A 20408-nucleotide genomic window follows, 5' to 3' on the forward strand; every position below is an offset into this window, starting at 1 on the left:
CATATGAGATGTTTAAGCTATTCTTCTGTTACTGGTTTCTAAGTTATTGACAATTATGGTCAGAAAACATAGTCTGGATGATACTGTTCCTTTTGTAATATATTAAGGTATATTATATGGCCTACTGCATTTTATTAGTCAGAGTTTTCCAGAGAAACAGAACCAATAGGATATATGCAGATATAAGAGATTTACTTTGTGGTCCTAGAGGTTAAGAAATCCCATCATATGCTGTCTGCAAACAGGAGAACCAGAAAAGCCAGTGATATAATTCAGTCTAAGTCCAAAGGCCTGAGAACCAAGAGCTCCAATGTCCAAGGGCAGGAGAGGAAGGATGTCACAGCTCAAAAACAGAGAGCAAATTTGCCTTTCCTCTGCCTTGTTATTCTATTGGACCCCAAGGATTGGCTGCCCACCCACACTGGTGAGGGTGATCTACTTCACTCAGTCTACTGATTCAAATGCTCATCTCTTCCCAAGACTACCTCACAGACACACCCAGAAATAACGTTTTAGCAAGTAGCAGGGTATCCCTTAGTCCAATCAAGCTGACACACAAAATGAACCATCACATGAGTGGTTTATTATTTTTTTTTAATATTTAGTTTTTGCTCAAAAGGATGTATTTTTCTGTTTGACATGTTTACTGCCCCCATTTTTTACTTCCTCTTGGTACCTGTATTGCCAATTCTCTGATTGTGGGTGCTGGTGACCTGGATACCACTGTCTTCATTGGTTTCCTCAAAAGATCCAGTACAAGTTTCTGGGCATATAAATGTACTGATATAAACGTGATAATTTGAGGGGTCCCAGGGAAAGCATTCATCATGCACTGTCCAGACTTGTGGTATTGCACAGGTTTTCCTCCTCTCCCCTGATCTCTCAGAGTCTGCCCTTTGCAGAGGTCCTTGCTCACACCATCTGACCTTCCCAAGCACACACCACAGGCAGCAGGGCCTCCAGCCAGCCAGCCTCTCCAGCCTGGAGGCCAATCTTCTGTCCCCAAGGGTGCTTCATGCATTGCCTCCACAAAGATGAAGTCCCCCCACAAGGAATTTGCTTAGCAGCTACAAAGTGAATAAGATCGTCTTCATAGATTGCACCAAATGATAATAACTCTAAATATCACTTTATTAGGTAACTTAAGAACTTCATTCTCAGTCAAACATACTAAAAGGGATCACAATATACCATCCCATTTGGGCATAAAAATTATTTTGCACTGAAGGCTTTTGAGTCCCTGAAATCCCTTATCTACCAAAAAGCAGAGCCTCCCAAAAGAACTCAATTGTCATAAATCCCCTCTCTGAGAAGAACTCTAATCTAATCACACCCAAACAGACATTGTTGCAAGACTAGCATACCTCCATCTAGTCTCCTAAGGGTCCCTTTATCTTTCCAAAACTTCATTTGTTTTCCCCTGAATGCCTTTTCTCTCCCTCCCTTTCTCCTACTAAGCTAGGTATATAAGACTCCAAGTCTAACTGCTTCTTTGGGGTTTTCACTTTTTTTCTGTGAAGTTCCTCATACATGTAAAATTATTTACATCAGTAAAATCTGTATAGCTTTTCTCCTGTGAAGCTGCTGTTTATCAATTTAATTCGCAGGTCTCATAGACTAAACCTAAGGGGGTAGAGGAAAAGTTTTTCCCTCCTCTACAATGTCAAGTAAAGTCCACAGAAATTCATGCCATTCACCCAGTAGAACAACAGCAAGAAGAATTTTGCATTTTTAGAGCAGAACTGGCCCAGCCAAAGGGCACTGAGCTTCTTGATATTCCCAGGAGTTCTTGGAAAAGAGAGATACCCATGATGACAATATTCCTAAACCCAGTGACTTGTGATCTCAAAGGCAGTTATAAGTGTTAAGAGCATAGATTCTGGAACTCAAATCTCTACATTCAAATTTTTCTTCTGTGACTTACTAATAATGAGGTATGGCAAAGTTCCCTATCTTTTTGGCATTAGTTACATTGCCTGCAATTGAGATAATGACTCAATTCTGCAGGTTTGTTGGCAGCAGTCAGTGAGATAACGAGCACAATGTTTCAGTAACAGGGTCACCGAGTGCTTGGCATTGCTGCTGTTGATGGCATCATGGGAAGAGAGGCTGAGCCTCACCTACCAGGAATATAATATGCATAAGTCCCCCTTTATGATTTTTTTTCCTTGATTAAGGATCACTTGTAAGAGCAGAATGACTGATGTGCCCTACCCTCCCAAAAAAAGATCAACTTCTGTTGGAATTGAGCACCTCATAATTGAATGTAATTAAAAACAAACCCGAGGTTTCTCCTTATGAGTGACAAATTATATGAACATTGTCTTCCTCACGCAAATAGTAACAGGAACTTGTTACAAAGCTCTTTTTTATATAATATGCCTTCAAGCCACAGAAAAATCTGGCCAAAAAAATTCATTCCCATATAGTATTAAAATTTTACAGATGAGGAATCTAAATTCTGAGAAGCTAGATGACTTTCCCAAGGGACTAAATGGCAGGGAAACACATTTGAATCCAGGTGTTCTGATTCAAAATCCCAGCCTCTGCCTCTACCATATGCCATGCCTCATGAGTTTATCCTAAATCCAGACTGTAAAGCCTTTTTTAAAAAATAAATGTATTTATATTTTTGGCTGCATTGGGTCTTCGTTGCTGAGCGTCGGCTTTCCTCTAGTTGCGGCGAGCGGGGGCGACTCTTCCTTGCAGTGCACGGGCTTGTCATTGCAGCGGCTTCTCGTTGCAGAGCACGGGCTCTAGCACATGGGCTTCAGTAGTTGTGGCTCGCGGGCTCTAGAGCGCATGCTCAGTAGTTGTAGTGTACGGGCTTAGTTGCTCCGTGGCATGTGGGATCTTCCCGGTCTGGGGATCGAACCCGTGTCCCCTGCATTGGCAGGCGGATTCTTAACCACTGCGCCACCAGGGAATCCCCAGACTGCAAAGCTTTGAAACATCTCATAACCACTAGGGAAAAAAAAACTAATTCCAAAATTCTCTCAAAATTAAAATTATTGTAGACTTCATGTTATATCATATCTCATTAAGCATCAAATATGTCACAAACCAACCATTATATGGACAAGATTAATACGACCACTCTTTAAATAACTCAGTTTGCATTTTTGTTAAATAAGAATTTACATTTTGCGTCAAGTTATGCAAACATCTTCCAGAAATTTTGAAATAAGTTTGATTTTGATCTTGTTGGGACAACTTGCCTTTGCAAAGTGTTGGGTCCAATAATCTTTCAAAATTCATTTAGTGCAATGATCCTATGATTTTACTGAGACCTGAAGTTTAAGCTCAATTGTATAAGCAGTATTTGTGATTATAGTGTTGCCACTGGTAACTTGCATCAGTATGAAGTTTAATGCACATAGAAGGCTAATATTTTAAGGGGGGAGCAAATTCATTACAAAGTTATCTTTCATAAGAACTGATGTCCACATAGTATTTTGAAATTATTATTTTCTGGATTTTAGGGAAATGTAAATCAATTCATGTATTACTGGTATCAAAAATCTCATATGAATCTGGTCCTAACACATAAGATTTAAATACCCAGATTCTATTCCAAGCATCCAGGACATTTTGTTTTGAGCTTAAAAGATTCTCTGCATCTCCCAGATAACAATGAAATTGTTCATTTGCTCCATTAGTTTCTACTCTTACATAATTCACTCATATCACCTCAGTTATCCGGATTTCAACCCTCCAGAATTCAAGCAACAAGACTATCGCAGACCCTGATAGTTCAAAGAAAGCAAGCAGTAGTGATAAAGAGGCAAAAATAAACCAAACAATTAAAAAGAGAAACAGCCCAGGGTGGGGGGGAGGGGAAAGGGAGGAGGGATAAATTAGGATTTGGGGATTAAAATACACACACTACTATATATAAAATAGATAGCCAACAAGGATCTACTGTATAGCAGAGGGAACTATGTGCAATATCCAGTAATACCTGATAATGCAAGAGAATGTAAAAAAAGAATATATATAGGGCTTCCCTGGTGGTGCAGTGGTTGAGAGTCCACCTGCCGATGCAGGGGACACGGGTTCATGCCCCGGTCCAGGAAGATCCCACATGCCGCAGAGCGGCTGGGCCCGTGAGCCATGGCCGCTGAGCCTGCGCGTCCGGAACCTGTGCTCCGCAACGGGAGAGGCCACAACAGTGAGAGGCCCCAACAGTGAGAGGCCCGCGTACCACACACACACACACACAAATATATATATATATATATATATATATATGTATAACTGAATCACTTTGCTGTACACCTGAAACACAACACTGTAAATCAACTATATTTCAATAAAAATTTTTAAAAATATATATAGATCAAAATCCAAAAAAAAAAAAAAGAGAGAGAGAGAAACAGCCTGAAGAATAACTAGAAATACAACTTTTGGAGGTTTATCAGAAGAGAAAGAGCATTCTGGTTTTCTGATGACCAGGCCTGGCTCTCTGTATAAAGGCCATAAAGCAGTGGGGAAACAGAAGATGATTAGACAAAAAGAGCAAAGGAAGTGAGAAATGGTGTTGCTGGAGAGGAAACAGTGAGGGCTGAGGAGCCAGGCAGTGTCCACTCAGCAGAAAAGAGAGCAGAGGCGCCCCACTGAGAGGGTCCCCCTCTCTGAGTGGATCACCCAGGCTTCTACCAGCCCTGTGGGTGCCAACACCAGAGCAGGGAGGTGCCCTGAACTTGGCACATAGTTTGGAGGCCAACCAGTCCCCACCTCACTTTGGGAGGAAGGCTGGGAGCCAGACCAGGCCAGGAGAGACCTCAGACCACAATGTAAGTCTGAGCCCAGAGAGGAAACGCAGAGAACATTGGCTGGAACCATCACAAAGGGTGGGTTAGGCAAAGCCATCAAAGAGACCTTAGTTCAAAGTGGCAAACAAAGGAGCTCCATGTGGCCCAGGATTGGGTCTGCCCCATATCCCTGCCACGCTCAGTAGGCCAGGAGCAGCCGCGGGCCCCTGGCCTCATGGAACCTCGGTGACGGATGTCAGAGCACAGTGGCTGGGGCCCGTGGTCCGTTATGCTTTCTGCAGCTGGAGGTTTGCAAAGCACTTCCTAGTGGCCACCACGTCCCCCACCCCATTTGATAGGTAGTGAAACTGAGTCACAGAGAAATTAAGTAAATTCTCAAAGGTCAGGGCTAGTTAGTTAGAGGAGCCAGGGATTTGACGCTCTGGTTCCAGAAGCCATGCTGCTGACCACTATGCTAGGCTGTCTCCTGTCTAAACTCACATTTTCTGCACCTTCAGAAACTGTCCAAAGTTCACAACATTGTCTTTAACAGACAACTACACATGCTTCACTGGGAAAACAGCATTCAAGGAAAAGAAGTTATAATAGTTTAAACAGATATCCAGCAAAGCACAGTTAATAAGTTTACAAATGAACAAATTAGGAGATTATTTCCCAAGCCTAGATAGAGCAATCTAAAAAATTACACATCCAGAATGACTCCTGGGCCCATAATATGGGATAATTGAAATTACCACTCTCTTTTTTTTTTCCCATCCCACCCTCTCTCCCCTGGCAACCACAAGTCTGTTCTCTGTCTGGTCACTATTCCTTTTTAAGAGCACAAAAACATTAGTAAACTCTACTATTTCATTAGGTTCCTCAAATCTTAGAATATCTGAAATACGTTTTCATTATCTAGGACCAAATGAGACCAAACTCTGAATGACAAACCAGGTAAATAGTCCTGTATCACTGGACGAGGCTTTTCTTTGTAGGCTTGGAAACATGTCTCGCCACCCTAAGTTTACTTCCTAAAAGTAAACATTTCTAGAAAAGGTTTCTTTTTCAGAGAAAGGACTACAGAATTGAAAGCCCTGGCAACAAATGCTGCACAAGGGCTGCCCGGGGCCTTCCATCTCATCTCGGGCTGAACTGTGTCCGCCTGCCACTTGCTGTCCGGCCCCAGCTCTGGAGGTCAGTGTGGGCACCCTTGGCTCCTGCAGTAGCACAGGGACCCTCATCTAATTCCCTCTGAGGCCGGGATTGCACAGCCAGCACCCAGTGCCCTGGAACCAAAGACGTAAGGAACCAAAGCTGCTCCTCATTTCAGCCTCACACACAGGAGTTCCAGGGGCCCAAACTTCCCATTTCTTTAGAGTCTCCTGGGAGTACAAATCCATTAAATTGTTCAAGAATCCATTAGAGTGTTCAAGTGAAAACTCCCTGGATTTTTCTAGTGGTGAGTTTCCTGTTATTGGGCGTTGCTTCTAAGTTATCCCAGCTAAGTAGAGCCTCCTGCATTTTTGGAAGCCATTCAGTGGAGAAAATCCACACTCTGGCTTCCACCCATCCATTCAGATTCTGCACCCAAGAGCGCCCACTTGGGAATTACCGATTCCCGAGATTCTGAATCTTACAAATGGCAGGTTTCTTGTCCCCTTTCTGGGCCTCAGATTGCTTTAATAAAATATATTTCAAATGTCTTACTCCTTCCACATGGGACAACCAGGAAGCTTAGGTTTTATATAAAGAAAATGCACTAAAAGCAAAAATCTCTTTGTATTGATTTGATGGGTTTTTTTCCTTATGATAATTCAGGAAAATACCTGCCAAGAATACTGCTCCCAAATCCTCTAAATCGCAACCTGGGCTGAATCTGCAGTGCATGTGGCCACGCCCCGCCTGCCCCAACAAGTCCACACCAATCACGGAATGTACTGGGCTCCTGAGACTACAGCTGGAAACAGCTGTCCCATCTCAGATCTCAGGTTTCACCAAAAAGTGGATCAAGTGGGGAATTCCAGCTGGGTGGGGATTGTGAGTGGTTTTTCCCCTCAGACTGTGTGTGTGAGAATGTGGAGGTGTCTTTTTCTCACTATCAACCAAGCAAAGCTTTCCAACGCACAAACACACCTGAAAAGAATTTCTCTTCTCTGACACCTGTGAAAACCCTGGGAAATCACCCACCTATTAAAAAACATCCCTGGCTTATTTTGTTTGTTTTCTTTGTCTTGGGTAAACCTGCCATCAAATACCACCCAAAATACGCCAGTCATTTTTGCTGTACTTGCCTCTCAAAACATTGTCTTTTTCACTTGAGGCTATGAGGTTTGACTAGTCAGGACTGGATATTGAGATTCTCAGTGCTGAAACTCTGAAAGCAACTCATGTCCCAGGCTGGCACATGCCATAATCCCTGTGTCCCTTTTGGTGATTATCAACTGACAATAGTGACAATGACAAAAAAAAGAGCCTAGTGATGCAAAGCAAACAGACTATCTCCCCAAATGCCCCACTGATATACCAGCTGAAGGGCAGAGGGGCATATTAATTTCTCAGAGAAATCAGAGTATCACTCTGACTAAATACCGAGTTACGTCTGATTCTGAAGAAAATAAGAGCAGATAGATAATGTTATTTTAAGGTGTTACAATTTAACTAACGGTATTAATACTGTGTACAGGACTTCCCTGGTGGTGCAGTGGTTAAGAATCCGCCTGCCAATTCAGGGAACATGGGTTCGAGCCCTGGTCCGGGAAGATCCCACATGCACAGAGCAACTAAGCCCGTGCGCCACAACTACTGAGCCTGCTCTCTAGAGCCCGCAAGCCACAACTACTGAGCCTGCGAGCCACAACTACTGAAGAGTAGCCCCCGCTCGCCACAACTAGAGAAAGCCAGCACGCAGCAACGAAGACCCAACGTAGCCAAAAGTAAAAATTAAAAACAATATACTGTGTACAAATTCAATTTTATCCTCTCTCTGGGCTTCAAGGAAGGCAGGAGACAGGCCAGTAACAAAAAAAGAATCTTTTCCTATCAGGAAAATGCCCATTTGTGGGTTTTTACTCAGTTCCAGGGGAACTACTTTCATAGATGCATACACAGGAAAGTGGCAGCTTTTCTTTTTCCTAATTTGTTTTATATTGGTAGGAAAAGCTAGACTAGTTCTCTCTCTTACAAAGGCAGTAAGGGAGCAGGAAACAGGCTAGGGCTACCTAGGTAAGGACACTCGTGCATCAGAAAGACTATGGACCCAAAACACAGGTATAGATAATTTCAAAGAATAAGTCACAAATGATTATGGGTACAGAATTATTCCATTTTTGCTTTTAAAACTACATATATAATTAAAGTGCCATGGGACAGAATTCCAGCTCTCTTCCAAGTCCATGAAAGTGTGCACCACGGGTCTCAGTCCACACCCCCTGCCTCACTCCAGACCAACCACACTGGCCTCGCCTCCCTCCTCCTGGAAAGTCTGTCACATGTGCCAACCTCCTTCCTGCTGGAAGGGAGGAGGGCCTGGCTCCTCCACCGTCTCAGCTTCTGTAGCTGGGTGTATGAACTGAACAGACAAAAGAGAGATTAACAATAACAATTCCCAAAACGGCCAACCTGATGACCCAATCTGCTTTTGGGGCAGGGGCATGCAGAGGTAAAAGTTCTTATTTTAATGTTTCATGACTCCAATTAGATTGAGAAAGTTCCTAACTTCATGATTGTCTGAGCTTAATGGGGGGAAAAAACATATTACTCACTTAAAACTGAAGGGAAAGCATTTTCTCGTAGAGCCATGGCTCACAAACCTGTTCATCTAGAGGTATAGCTCACAGACTGCCCCCTCCACACTGTCTGCACGTCACCATAGCCACCACTCCTTGAAAAACAACAGAATTTCCTTGTTCCTTTATGGTTAAGGTAAGTGAAACATAGTTTAGACAACCAGTCTATATAGGAAACAACTAGTTCACAACATAAGGAAACCTACCATTGTCAAGAAATTCTTATTCATATGAGCTAAATTAGACTAGGCAGTAAAGAAATTCAAATCCTGTTAAGGACACCAGGAAACAGAAAATGCTTCCGATGACATAAATATAAAAGGGGAAAACCTTAAAAAAAAAAAAAAAAGGAATTGCTTGCTCTTTTCTTATGCCTAAGAGTGAAAAATACTAAGATGGGTATATCAGACTTCTTTGCTGCCAGTTGTCAGTGCACAGCTATTTTCAGCCTAATAGGACACATCAATATGTCAACACTTAATATACTAATGTTATTAATATTTCTAATCCAAAGGCTAAGAAGGAAAGAGGGGACATGATCCACATTGGTAAGTGGATAAATATGAAATAAATTACCAAAGAAAATAACCTCAGCTGAGGCTGTCATAAGATTCAGAACACCTCTAACTGGCATGGTTTTCTGTGATCATCCCAGCTAGATTTAGGTTTCTACTCCCAATCTTTCCCTCGGAAATGCAAATGTTAAACCAACATACCTGTTACAATTAGTTGTGGCTGCAAGTAATAAAATGCCAAAAATACAACAGCATAAACAAGATAGAAGATTATCTCTCTGTTTCAGAAGAGCCTAGGGGTTGGCAGTCCAGAGCTGCACCTAAAAGTCCTCAGGAACCCAAGCTATTTTCACACACGGCCACACCTTTTTGCAAGAGACTAGAAGATGCTGTCTGTCTTTATTCTAGGCAATCGTGCCACCACAAGAGGGAGAGGATGGATGTTGGATTAGGAAATGAGCCATCTCTACTACATCCAAATTCTACCAAAAACATGAAAGGGATCACAATATGCCACCCCAAAATATGCCACTTTGGCAGAAGGATTCTTTTGAGCTGAAGGCAGTTGAGAAAAAGCAGACACAGGAAAAGCTCTCTGTCCATGCCCCATCTGCCTAAAAGCTTAACTTGACTTGTGAAGGTGTCCTCCTCTCTCATACCCAGAAGGAAAGAACAACCTTTATCACCAGAGGTAGAGACAGCACCCAGATGAGTCTGCATAAACTAAACCTTACTAGATAACCCTTGTCTTCCATGTTTCCCCCGTATACTTAGCATCCCACAATTTACGCCTAGAAGCCCAAACCCTTTTCCTTCATCTTGTCACTTCTCCACAATGTATTGCCCTTGGTTAAAATGGAATGTAGGGACTTCCCTACTTCCCTGGTGGCACAGTGGTTGAGAATCCGCCCGCCACTGCAGGGGACACGAGTTCGAGCCCTGGTCCGGGAAGATCCCACATGCCGCGGAGCAACTAAGCCCTCGAGCCACAACCACTGAGCCCACGTGCCACAGCTACTGAAGCCCATACGCCTAGAGACCATGCTCCACAATGAAGAGTAGCCCCCACTCGCCACAACCAGAGAAAGACCACGTGCAGCAACGAAGACCCAATGCAGCCAAAAGAATAAACAAACAAATAAATAAAAATTACAGGTACATCATAACCATGGGGGTGCAAAAAGAGGGAGCAATCAATTTCACATTGGGGTGAGGATGATCATATGAAGTTTTCTGTAACCTTCCTTATGGTTGTTAAGGAACACAGAAGGAAAAGAAATAACAAACCAGAAGTAGACCTTATAAGTCCAATAATAACCCGGAAGCGAATTTCCTGTAGTGATTCTTTGACTATGAGCCGCAGAGCAGCAGCCCTATGTTGCTTATTAGTAAACAAAGGCCAGCCAGTGAGATTTCGCTGGAGGAAATGGTCTGTCCAGTTAAAAAGCCCTTTTTGTTTCTGGAAGCTACTAAAAATCCAAGCCCTTCAAGTCATTTAGGCAGCTTAGAGGGAACAATTGGGCTTTTCCCTTCTTCAGAGGATGTACTTTACAGAGATGAATGCTGCTGGGGGAGAAAGAGGACAACACACTGACTAGGTTCTTTATAAAGACCCAGGACTGAGGGGATGTCGTGACTCCAGTCACTCAGCCTGAGCAGCACATAGGCTGTGACATCTTGATGGGGGTGGGGACCCTCTGTGGTGGGGAAGCCCTGGGAGGCCAGGCGGAGAGTGCTGCCGGGAAGGCCATAGCAGCCGCAGCCAGCGTGGCTCTGAGCTTTTGTGAGAAAGAATAAAACGAAATCCCTCAAGGAGGAAGGTAGGCAGTGTGGTCACGAGAAAGTCCTTGGTAAATGTGTAGAGGTCAAACAATACAAATGGGGAATGCGGGCTCAGCTTACCGGTATTCACAGGAGATACTGGAATGAGTTGCCACTTACTTGGCAACTAAGGCCGACGGCAGAGGTAGGCAGAGGTGAGAAGACGTCTTCTCTTTGACTCCTTGCTCAGGGCAAACTGCGGGAATAAAAATTCACTGGGTCGTTCCCACAGGGTCTACGGCCCAGAAGCTGTAGAAAGCCTGGTACTTTTTCCTTAGAGGTTCTTTTCCATTTCAAGAGGTTAAAATCATTTAATCACTCTGTTTTGGGTAGACAGAGTCTGGATTTAAAACACCACGAAATATTGCAATGATTACGCATGATTTTTTTTAAGTTGGGGCAGATCATTACTTCAAGGCAAGAAAAAAACCTTCAATGAGTTGTCTTGGTTATTCTTAACACAGTTTGTTATATTTTTTTAATGAAAGCTGTTAATTCTGAGGGAAGTAGTATAAAACTAACATCTGATTCTCCAAGTTGCAATTTGAAATAAGACAAGATGTATCCCTAAGACGCTGGCCCCTCATGTTATCCCCAGAAAAGATAAGGCAATGTGTCATCTCCTCCCCAAAAAAGGACACGGGCAAAGCCTCTCACAGAACATGAGGCTCACAGGCTCTGTTTGAGATCAGGAGTGAAGCGCATTTCCTGGCTCACAGCTGAATGTCCCCATGTTAATTGCATACTTAAATGATCCCTAAACTGGAGAAAATGTCTCCTCTTTCCACTCAGAAGATTTTCGCAGCTGAAAGCGGAACAATTTGAATAGGAGTTCACCAGCTCAAATCAGGTCAAGAGGAGAGAAATTCAGTGGTATGGTATTTGGCTCACTGCAATCCAAGATCAAACCAGTTCCAGTCATGGTTCTTGGGTTTCTCTCAAACGTCCTGGGCTAAGACTTCCTTAAAGAGACTCTGAGCTCATCAGAGAAAGCACTGGAGATCCCACCACAGCTACAGGAGCCCAGCCTAACATGCTTCTCTCTGACCATACACCTGGGACATGCCCATCTCCCCCTCCTCCTTTCCAGATAGGTGTCTACTCTAATAGCCCAGGTCCCGGACCTGCCAAGTAGGGCTAACCCCCCAGACTATGTCATCTCCCCCAGACCCTATTTGCCAAAGGAATGACCTCTGAATCAGGGATGCCCCCATCAGTCCCCCATCGGTCCAGACCACTAAGCCTCTCTTAATTAAATCAGAGCCCTTGGGCTGGCCCAGGCCTAGAACAGCTCCACACAGAACACAGGGAGTGCCATCATTTCAACCAATAATACCAGGTGTCTATTACACTTTACCCAGAAAGTTCTTGTATCCGATATTGCATTTGTATTTTACAATGGTTCTGGGAAAAGAAGTATGGTAGGAAGATTATGCCCATTTTACAGAGGAAGATGGGGGGCCTTAGAAGAGATGTGGTTTTCCCAGTGTTACACGGTCCAGAGTTGGGAATCGAATCCAGCTCTTCTGACAGCCCCAATGTGGTAGATTAGGAATCCACCGAGTCAGAGTAGAAAAATGGAGCAAAGAGGTAATGCAGAGGAAGCTCACATCTGGTTCCCACCCAGCCCCTCTCCCATTTCCCACTTCTCTTTTACCAGCACTGACTTTTCTAGGTCCCACTCTTTCCATTTGGCCTCTTGGCTCCCTACAGGATTGCCAATCTTTGCCAACCCTTCCTCCAACTGTCTCATTTGTCCAAACGTATCTCTTCCACCTCCCACTCTGTCCTAACTAATTTTGAAATTTCCCTGACTGGTTGCTTCTGGAAGCTGATTACTTCTATTTTTTTTACCAAAGGGATGAATAACGGATAGCCCTGGGAAATGATAGCAGAATCTAAATGAATTCTTAACTGGCTGATCATCAGATAGCATAAGGAAGTAAAATGGCAGGTGACAGAGGATATTCCAGACAGTGGGAGGAGGAGAATATTTTTAACAAATACTGTGGTGGAAGCTGCTAATTTTCCCCCGTATCCATTCTGTCCTCTCTCCCTCTCTCAACATAATAGAACACCCCAGTTTTGTCTGAGTACACGGCTCCCAAAAAAAAAGGTTTGTTTCTCAACCTCCCATTTGGCTATATAGTATGTGCTATGTGACTAAGTTCTGCCAATGTGATGTGAGTGGAACTGAGGTATGCAACTTCTGGGTCACACCTGTAAGTGGAAGAGGGCCCTCCCCTAATTATGTAGGTGGTAGCAATGAGCCATCTTCACCAAGCAGAACAGCAACCAGAAGAAGCTTAAGGCCCAGACACCATGGGGTCACCAGTCCACCCTGGACTACTTACACCTGGACTGTTAAATGGGAGAGACAAACTACCTTGTTGAGCCTTCATTCTCTGTAGTCTGTTAGAGGAGATAAAATCATATCCTAAATAATAGCAGGGTCCTTATTGGAAGTCTATAGGCTGTTTCGCTCTTCGTGGTAGAAACGCTGTCATTAGCCAAGAAGGGTTAGAGCTGGGCAAGCCTGATTCATCAGAGCCTAAAGAATAAAGCCATAGGATCCTTGGGCTGGAAGATGTGTGAAACTGGAAAAGATCATCCAAGCTGTGGCCCACCTGTAGCTAACTGGCGTGCACAGCCTCCATCTGAAGAAATTTCAATTTGATTTTTTTCTGAAAGCTAACTCCCAAGGATGACTCAACCACTTAATCGATTGTGGCCCATGGACACCAATTTTTTACTTCAGTTTTGGTCCAGAGTATTCATTTTGCAGACAAGACAGCTAGGGCACGGAGAGGTCAGATTACTCCTCTAAGAGCATCCAGCCCCTTAGAAGCAGAGCTGTGCCTAGAACTCAGGTGTTCCACCTCCCAGACCCGTGCCACCCATTTATCCGGCTGAACCCCTGGGCAGCTCAGCTCCTGGACAAACAAGCGAGGTGGGGGAGAGTCAAGTAACATTTTAATTCTGACTAAAAAATCTACATTTAAGGAAAGGCCAGTTCCTCTTTCTCTACCTCATTTCTTCCAGAACAGTTCAGGCCTAAAGCCATTAGGTGGGTGAGGACATCCATGCGGGAGATGAGACCAGCACCCTCAGAACCAGGAGGTGAGGGAGGTGTCCTCAGAAGGGTGGGAAACAGGTTATTCCAATGAGAAAGTACATCAAGGGTAATGAGAGGCAGTTTCTTACTATCAGAGATAAGAGCTGCAAATATTGAAAGGGAAAAAACCAAAACGAACCCTGTAATGTTGGGCTGGATGTGGAAGTTTTGATGTGAACTCCTGGCTCTCAGTATAAGCAGACAGATTCAGAAGTAAATATAGACATACTTGTGTGTACAGTTGACCCTTGAACAACACGGGCATTAGGGGTGCTGACCTTCTGCAGAGTGGAAAATCCACGCATAAACTTAGAGTTGGCCCTCTGTAAACGAGGTTCCAATTCTGCAAGTTCAACCAACCATGGATTTTGCAGTACTGTAGTAATGACATTGAAAACAATCCCAGTGTAAGTGGCCCAGTGCAGTTCAAACCTCTGTTGTTCAAGAGTCAACTGTAGGGGGGCTTCCCTGGTAGCAAAGGGGTTAAGAATCTGCCTGCCAATGCAGGGAACACGGGTTAGAGCCCTGGTCCAGGAAGATCCCACATGCCGTGGAGCAATGAAGCCCATGTGCCACAACTACTGAGCCTGCGTTCTAGAGCCCGCAAGCCACAACTACTGAGCCCATGCGCCACAACTACTGAAGCCCGAGTGCCTAGAGCCCGTGCTCCACAAGAGAAGCCACTGCAATGAGAAGCCCGCGCACAACAAAGAGTAGCCCCCAGTCGCCGCAACTAGAGAAAGCCCACAGGCAGCAACAAAGACCCAACACAGCCAAAAACAAATAAAATAAAAAATAAATTTATTTTAAAAAAAAAAGTCAACTGTACATGTATTTCCCAGCTCTGTCCTCTGTGAGGACCTGGGAGCAGTGACATCTTCATGTCAATAGGCATACGTACACCAGATCTTGGCTCCTAAATACGGTTCTTGACTAAATGGAATCAGGGCTCCTGGGAGAAATGGCTGATTCCAGGGCTGGAGAAGGAAAAGTACAAGAACCACCTGAGACATCTTGTTTCAAATAGCAAAGAAGCGCCCAAAGAACGGGGACACATCCAAAGAACACAGAAGCCAGCTTGAAGGGAGTCCTGCTGGCCAAATCAGGGACATCGAAGTACATTCTGAGCATCCAAATAAGGAATGAAATAAATGGATTATCACTTACTGGATAAAATAGGAAAACAGAGACAAATAAGTGGATAAATGGAAAGTTTGAGGGAGAACTGAACATATAGTTTCAAAGTGCCTCCTTACAAGACATATTAACTTACAAAGGAGAAACACTTTACAATGAAAAAAGCTGGTGGACACCACTCTAGTCAAGATATCGATGGTAACACGAATAATAGACAAAACGGAATCATGCACCACCTGATGGGACTCAGTTAGGGGAATACGGCACCATTTCTGCAATCGTACTGCTAAAGGTGCGCAACCTGAACCTAATCATGAGGAAACACCAAGTTGAGGGTCATCCTACCAAGTCAGTGGTCTGTAACTTCCAAAGTATCAAGGCCATAAGAGTTAAGGAGAGACTAAAGGAAACTAAGGAGATATGACAGCATGGCTCCTTTTGCTATAAAGGACTCTACTGGCTCAAACGACAGGTGAATGGATCTAAGAATTAGAATGTTAGTAACATCAATTTCCTGCTTTTGATGCTTGTACATGGTTATGTAGGAAAATGTAGTTTGTGGGGAATATACACTAAAGTATTTGGAGTTGTTGCGGAATCAGGTCAACAACATATTCTCAGTTTAGGGGGGAAAAGTTCCATTTTTAAGTTCGTGATTATGTCAAAAATAAAGAACAATACAAAAGGAAAAAGGAAATATCAGCAATTGAGAAACAGGCAGGCAGGGAAGGAGGGCACTGTAAGAGCTCCACAGTTTCAGGGACTGCAGTTCCTATCACCAGAGCACGAACCTGGAGCCAGACTGCTTGGGTGCCAGTTTCAGCGCCCATCGTTTATCAGCGGTAAGACCTGGGGAACGTTGCTTACCCTCTCTGTACCTGTCTCATTAGTAAAATGAGGATCATAATACCTACTTTGTAGAACTGTTATGAGAATTAAATGGGTTTATATTTAAGTGCTTTGAAAAGTGCCTGGACCATGGTTAAGTAAAACACAATGTCCCCTGGAGTTGTTAAAAAATGGAGTAACCTCACATGCATGCTTACTGTGGGGAGGGGCGGAGTGGATGGAAAATAAAGCTTATTTAATATTTTAAATTTAAAAGACACTACTCTGATTACAGCCATCATTTTTTCTCTGATATTTCGGGGCTCATGGTTTACTTGCGCATAGTAATCAACTGCAGCAGAAATGATCCGCGTAATCAGACGGGAGAAGGGAAGGCAGGTAACCGGTAGTGCTGGAATGGAAAGCAGCTCAGAAGAGTGGGACACTAGGGCTTCCCTGATGGTGCAGTGGTTAAGAATCCGCCTGCCAATGCAGGGGACACGGATTCGAGCCCTGGTCTGGGAAGATCCCACATGCCGCAGAGCAGCTAAGTCTGTGAACGACTACTGAGCCTGAGCTCTAGAGCCCTCGAGCCACAACTACTGAGCCTGCACGCCACAACTACTGAAGCCTGCACACCTAGAGCCCGAGCTCCGCAACAAGAGAAGCTACCGCAATGAGAAACCTGCGCACCACAAGGAAGAGTAGTCCCAGCTCGCCACAACTAGAGAAAGCCACACACAGCAACGAAGACCCAACACAGCCAAAAATATATAAATTTTTTCTTAAAAAAAAAAGGAGACTCAGTTTAAAAAAAAAAAGAATGGGGCACTGAGTTTAGCACATCTGCCTGCTGAACACAAAACCTTTTCCACGATGACTTCCTGGAGAGCAGAGTCCACACAACTCTTGGCCCTGCCCAACTGAGGCGCTTGCTCTGACCAACAGCACCACCTACAGGTCAACACCATGAAGACAATTTGATAGTATCTGATTCCTGGCCAGATTTCTAGAACCCTGGAATTGCCAGTGAAAAAGCCTACAACCAGCAAACAGCAAACACTGAGGAATTATTGGATCTGTGTTCCTATTTTCATAGCTAATCTACCTTGGAAAATAAATGGCCTCTGCGATAATTTACACATGAGAGAAATCCAATTGACAATGACTAAAATTATAAACCATATAGGAATAAACTTGAAATAATTTTGCTAAGCATCTTAAGTATTTGAATTCAACGTACATACCATATACCTAGATTTTAAAAAACATGAGTATTGTAAATTGATTCTTTCCTGTTTATAAATCTATGATCCCGATAAAAATCTCAAAGAACTTCGCTTTTCAGAAACCTGAAAAATGCTTCTGAATTTCACTTAGGAAAATAGACAATATTTAAAAGTGCAAAATACCCCAATAACAACATTTATTGAGCTCTTACCACTGCCAGGCACTATATTACTTTTGTAATTTTTTCCTTTAATCTTTACAGTTGTTTGGGATGGGCGTTATTACCATCTCATACAGTGGGAACGCTAATCACAGCCACTCAGGTCCACTGTGGGAGCTGGGAACTCTGGCAGTATGGCTATAACACCGGATGCAGGCAGGGAGGGGCAGACAGTCACAAGGGGCTCAGTGTAACCAGTAACCAGCAGTACAGGACTCCCAGCACCTTAAATCACATGGCCAGCAATAACACACACAAATGTAAATTTTAACTTCTGTGGTTAAAAATACTAATAAGTAACTTTCATTAAGTCAGTAAAAAACAGAGGGACATGTAAGGCCAAAATTTTTTAATAAACATCATGACAAAAAATGTCCTTGTTGCTAGAAACATTTGTAGAAAACTTGTGAATTAGTTTCAATGAAAGCTTTCAGAATCAGTTTAACTTGACTTCCATACCTAAGATTAGAGTTGCCGGTCCCCCTCTCACCAGTGTACTAGAGATTATTCCATATTGGCCACCATGGCATGGCTTTAGCAAATACACAGGAGGATGGAGAGCCTCCTCATTGGAGAGAATACATACCTGATTGGAGAGAAATTATAAATGTAAAAATTGAAAAAACACCAACACAGCTCGTGTTTTGAAATACTTGTTAAAAAATAATATGCTTGGAAAAAACAGGATATAAAAAAATATTTCAATCGAAATTAATCTCTATTTCACAAAATGAAAATAGCCAATTACTACATGGTTTCTAAAAACGTTTTAAATAGTGCTTTACTATTTTCTTCAGACATTATTATAGACACTAAAGACAGGGCTACAATACCTAACATTGTGATGTACAAAGAAAAACCACAGCAAGGTTTTTTTAAACAAATGACCAAACTGCGTAATTTTCTTAGGCAACTGCTTGTATTAACCTTGTATTGATACACATATACTTTTAATCTATTTTGTACTTCAACACATGGAAGGAAACTTGGCACAATCCTTTCATGAGATATTTAAAGATCACAATCCTTTCATGAGATATTTAAAGAGTCCCTAGTTGAATAAGGGGAAGCTCACAAGTGTGCAGTTTGTGTGTGCTGGGGAGAGGGGTGGTGGAAAGGGGGTTAGGAAGCCTAGGATTCCAAGCACCTGATTCTCCGACATCATTTTTTTGTTGGTTTGAATTTTTAATCAAAGTTATACATTCTCTTGATTTAAAGTCAAATAGCTCTATAAGACTTGTTATGGAAGATAATCCCTCCTGTCTCCATGCCCCACCCCCCATTTACCCTCTCCTGAAGCAATGATATTTTCAGAATTTAGCTCCCTATCTTTTAAAAGCCTATGTTTCTATTTCTTGCTTTTGTAATTTTAGGCATTATTGATTTTCCACTACAGAACATAAACTGCCTGCATCTCTGACCTACCTCAAACCCTGAACTTTTCCTGCCAACATGCTCTCAGAAGGCCTATCGTCCATGTTTGGCTTAATATTCAAGGTTGACAACAGCATACCTGGGTGAACACTAGTCACAGCTGGGCCATGGAACATGTTATACCTTTCCTTCCCTGATAGATTTATAATTGCTTGGTTTTTTCATTTGCTTGCTTCTCTGCCATAACTCAACCCCAAATTCTTTGCCAGGTGTCTACATCTCTCCATATATCTTGACACATCAGGTCATCTACAGATGTCATCTTCTTGCAAGTCTTCTGTCCCAGTCCAGTCTGGCAGGAGTCGACGGGGTGGTGGCTGCTACCCATCAGGGGGGTGAAGGCTGCCAGGAAGACAGAACTGCAGGAGCCAGCGTGAGCTCGACAGGGCCCTGGGCTGAATCACTCCAGTAGCTCCCGGGCAGCTTCTGAAGAGAAGGAAGTGGACTCCCAGGAAAGAAAAAGTGAACTATGCCGAGTCCACTGCGAACACATGCTGCTACACACTTGGTTATTCTGATAACAAACCTAAGGGCAACTAAGGAAGCCTAACAGCTAAAGAAGACGGTCTGAGGTTGCATAAGAAATCCAGATGTGCTCTGCATAGAATTCCACACAGTCGTCCGCAGGTGCAGGTTCTAGGTAGGGCAGGAGCAAAATCTCCATCCACCCCCCAAATTTCTTCTGTGGTGACACAAGCCATCCTGAGCGAGAAGCTGTGATAATGATGAATGCCCTCAGACATCTTAAACAGCAAGTCGTTCCACAGGGATACTGTGCTACGCTCCTCCATAAACAAGGGACACTCCCTTCAATCACACCCTTTCCAACACCTGCTGAGGAGGGTGACATGAATCAATACTTGCTACCGATTTCTTTACTTGCTCAGGAGACGTTCCTGCACCTCCTGACAAGGCTTCTATTTTTTCCCCTATTATGTTCTGTACTTTTCCAATTCCTACCATGGCATGCATTATATTTTTCTAAATTATAAAAATAATGCTAAAGTTTAAAAAAATCAGTAACTACTAGTAACATAAAAATCCATCGAATCTATCTTTTATTACTTAAGGCTATGTCATGAAAATTTTTATTTTTTAAAAAAGTCTCTTGATTTAGGCTTCAGAAGCATAAGGGATTAACCACTGTCAAATTCAAAATGATCCATTGATTCAAGGCAAATAGTAATTTTCTTCGTCTTCTTCAGAAGAAAGAGATGCAACAATGCCTGAAACACTTGAAATGTCAATTGAAAGCAACTTTACTGAAACTTGATTCCTTGGGCCAAAGGCAGGTCCTTACTGTAGTTGATGGTACTAAGGGGGGGGGGAAAATGAACAAAATTAAATGGATAGTATACACGTAATAGAGGAAATTTTATGCCATTAAAAAAATGTGTCTGATCTGCATATATTAACAAGGTCAAATATTCAAGTTATAAGTTAATGAAGAAAAAAATTAGGATACAAAAAAACATTAGTATAGATCCAGTTTTATAAAAGGAAAAATACGAGAAATACAAAATTCTGGAAAGACACACAGCATATGTGTTAGTAACGGTTTTCAGG

General features: G+C 43.0%; 1 protein-coding gene across 4 annotated transcripts in view; it reads right to left on the bottom strand.

Moving 5' to 3' along the window:
* Positions 1-19883: 19883 nt before the first annotated feature.
* ALDH7A1 (aldehyde dehydrogenase 7 family member A1) overlaps positions 19884-20408 on the bottom strand; it is a 45412-nt gene continuing 44887 nt past the window's right edge. For 3 of the 4 annotated variants that reach the window (XM_067731604.1, XM_067731603.1, XM_067731602.1), the window contains one exon: positions 19884-20156. In XM_067731604.1, coding sequence (XP_067587705.1) covers positions 20102-20156 — 55 coding nt within the window. In that variant the 3' untranslated portion in view covers positions 19884-20101. The remainder of the gene's footprint in view (positions 20157-20408) is intronic. The other variant, XR_010942080.1, reaches the window with a different exon arrangement.

The sequence above is a fragment of the Pseudorca crassidens genome, chromosome 3 (assembly GCF_039906515.1).
Source record: "Pseudorca crassidens isolate mPseCra1 chromosome 3, mPseCra1.hap1, whole genome shotgun sequence".
In the NCBI taxonomy this organism is placed as follows: Eukaryota; Metazoa; Chordata; class Mammalia; order Artiodactyla; family Delphinidae; genus Pseudorca; species Pseudorca crassidens.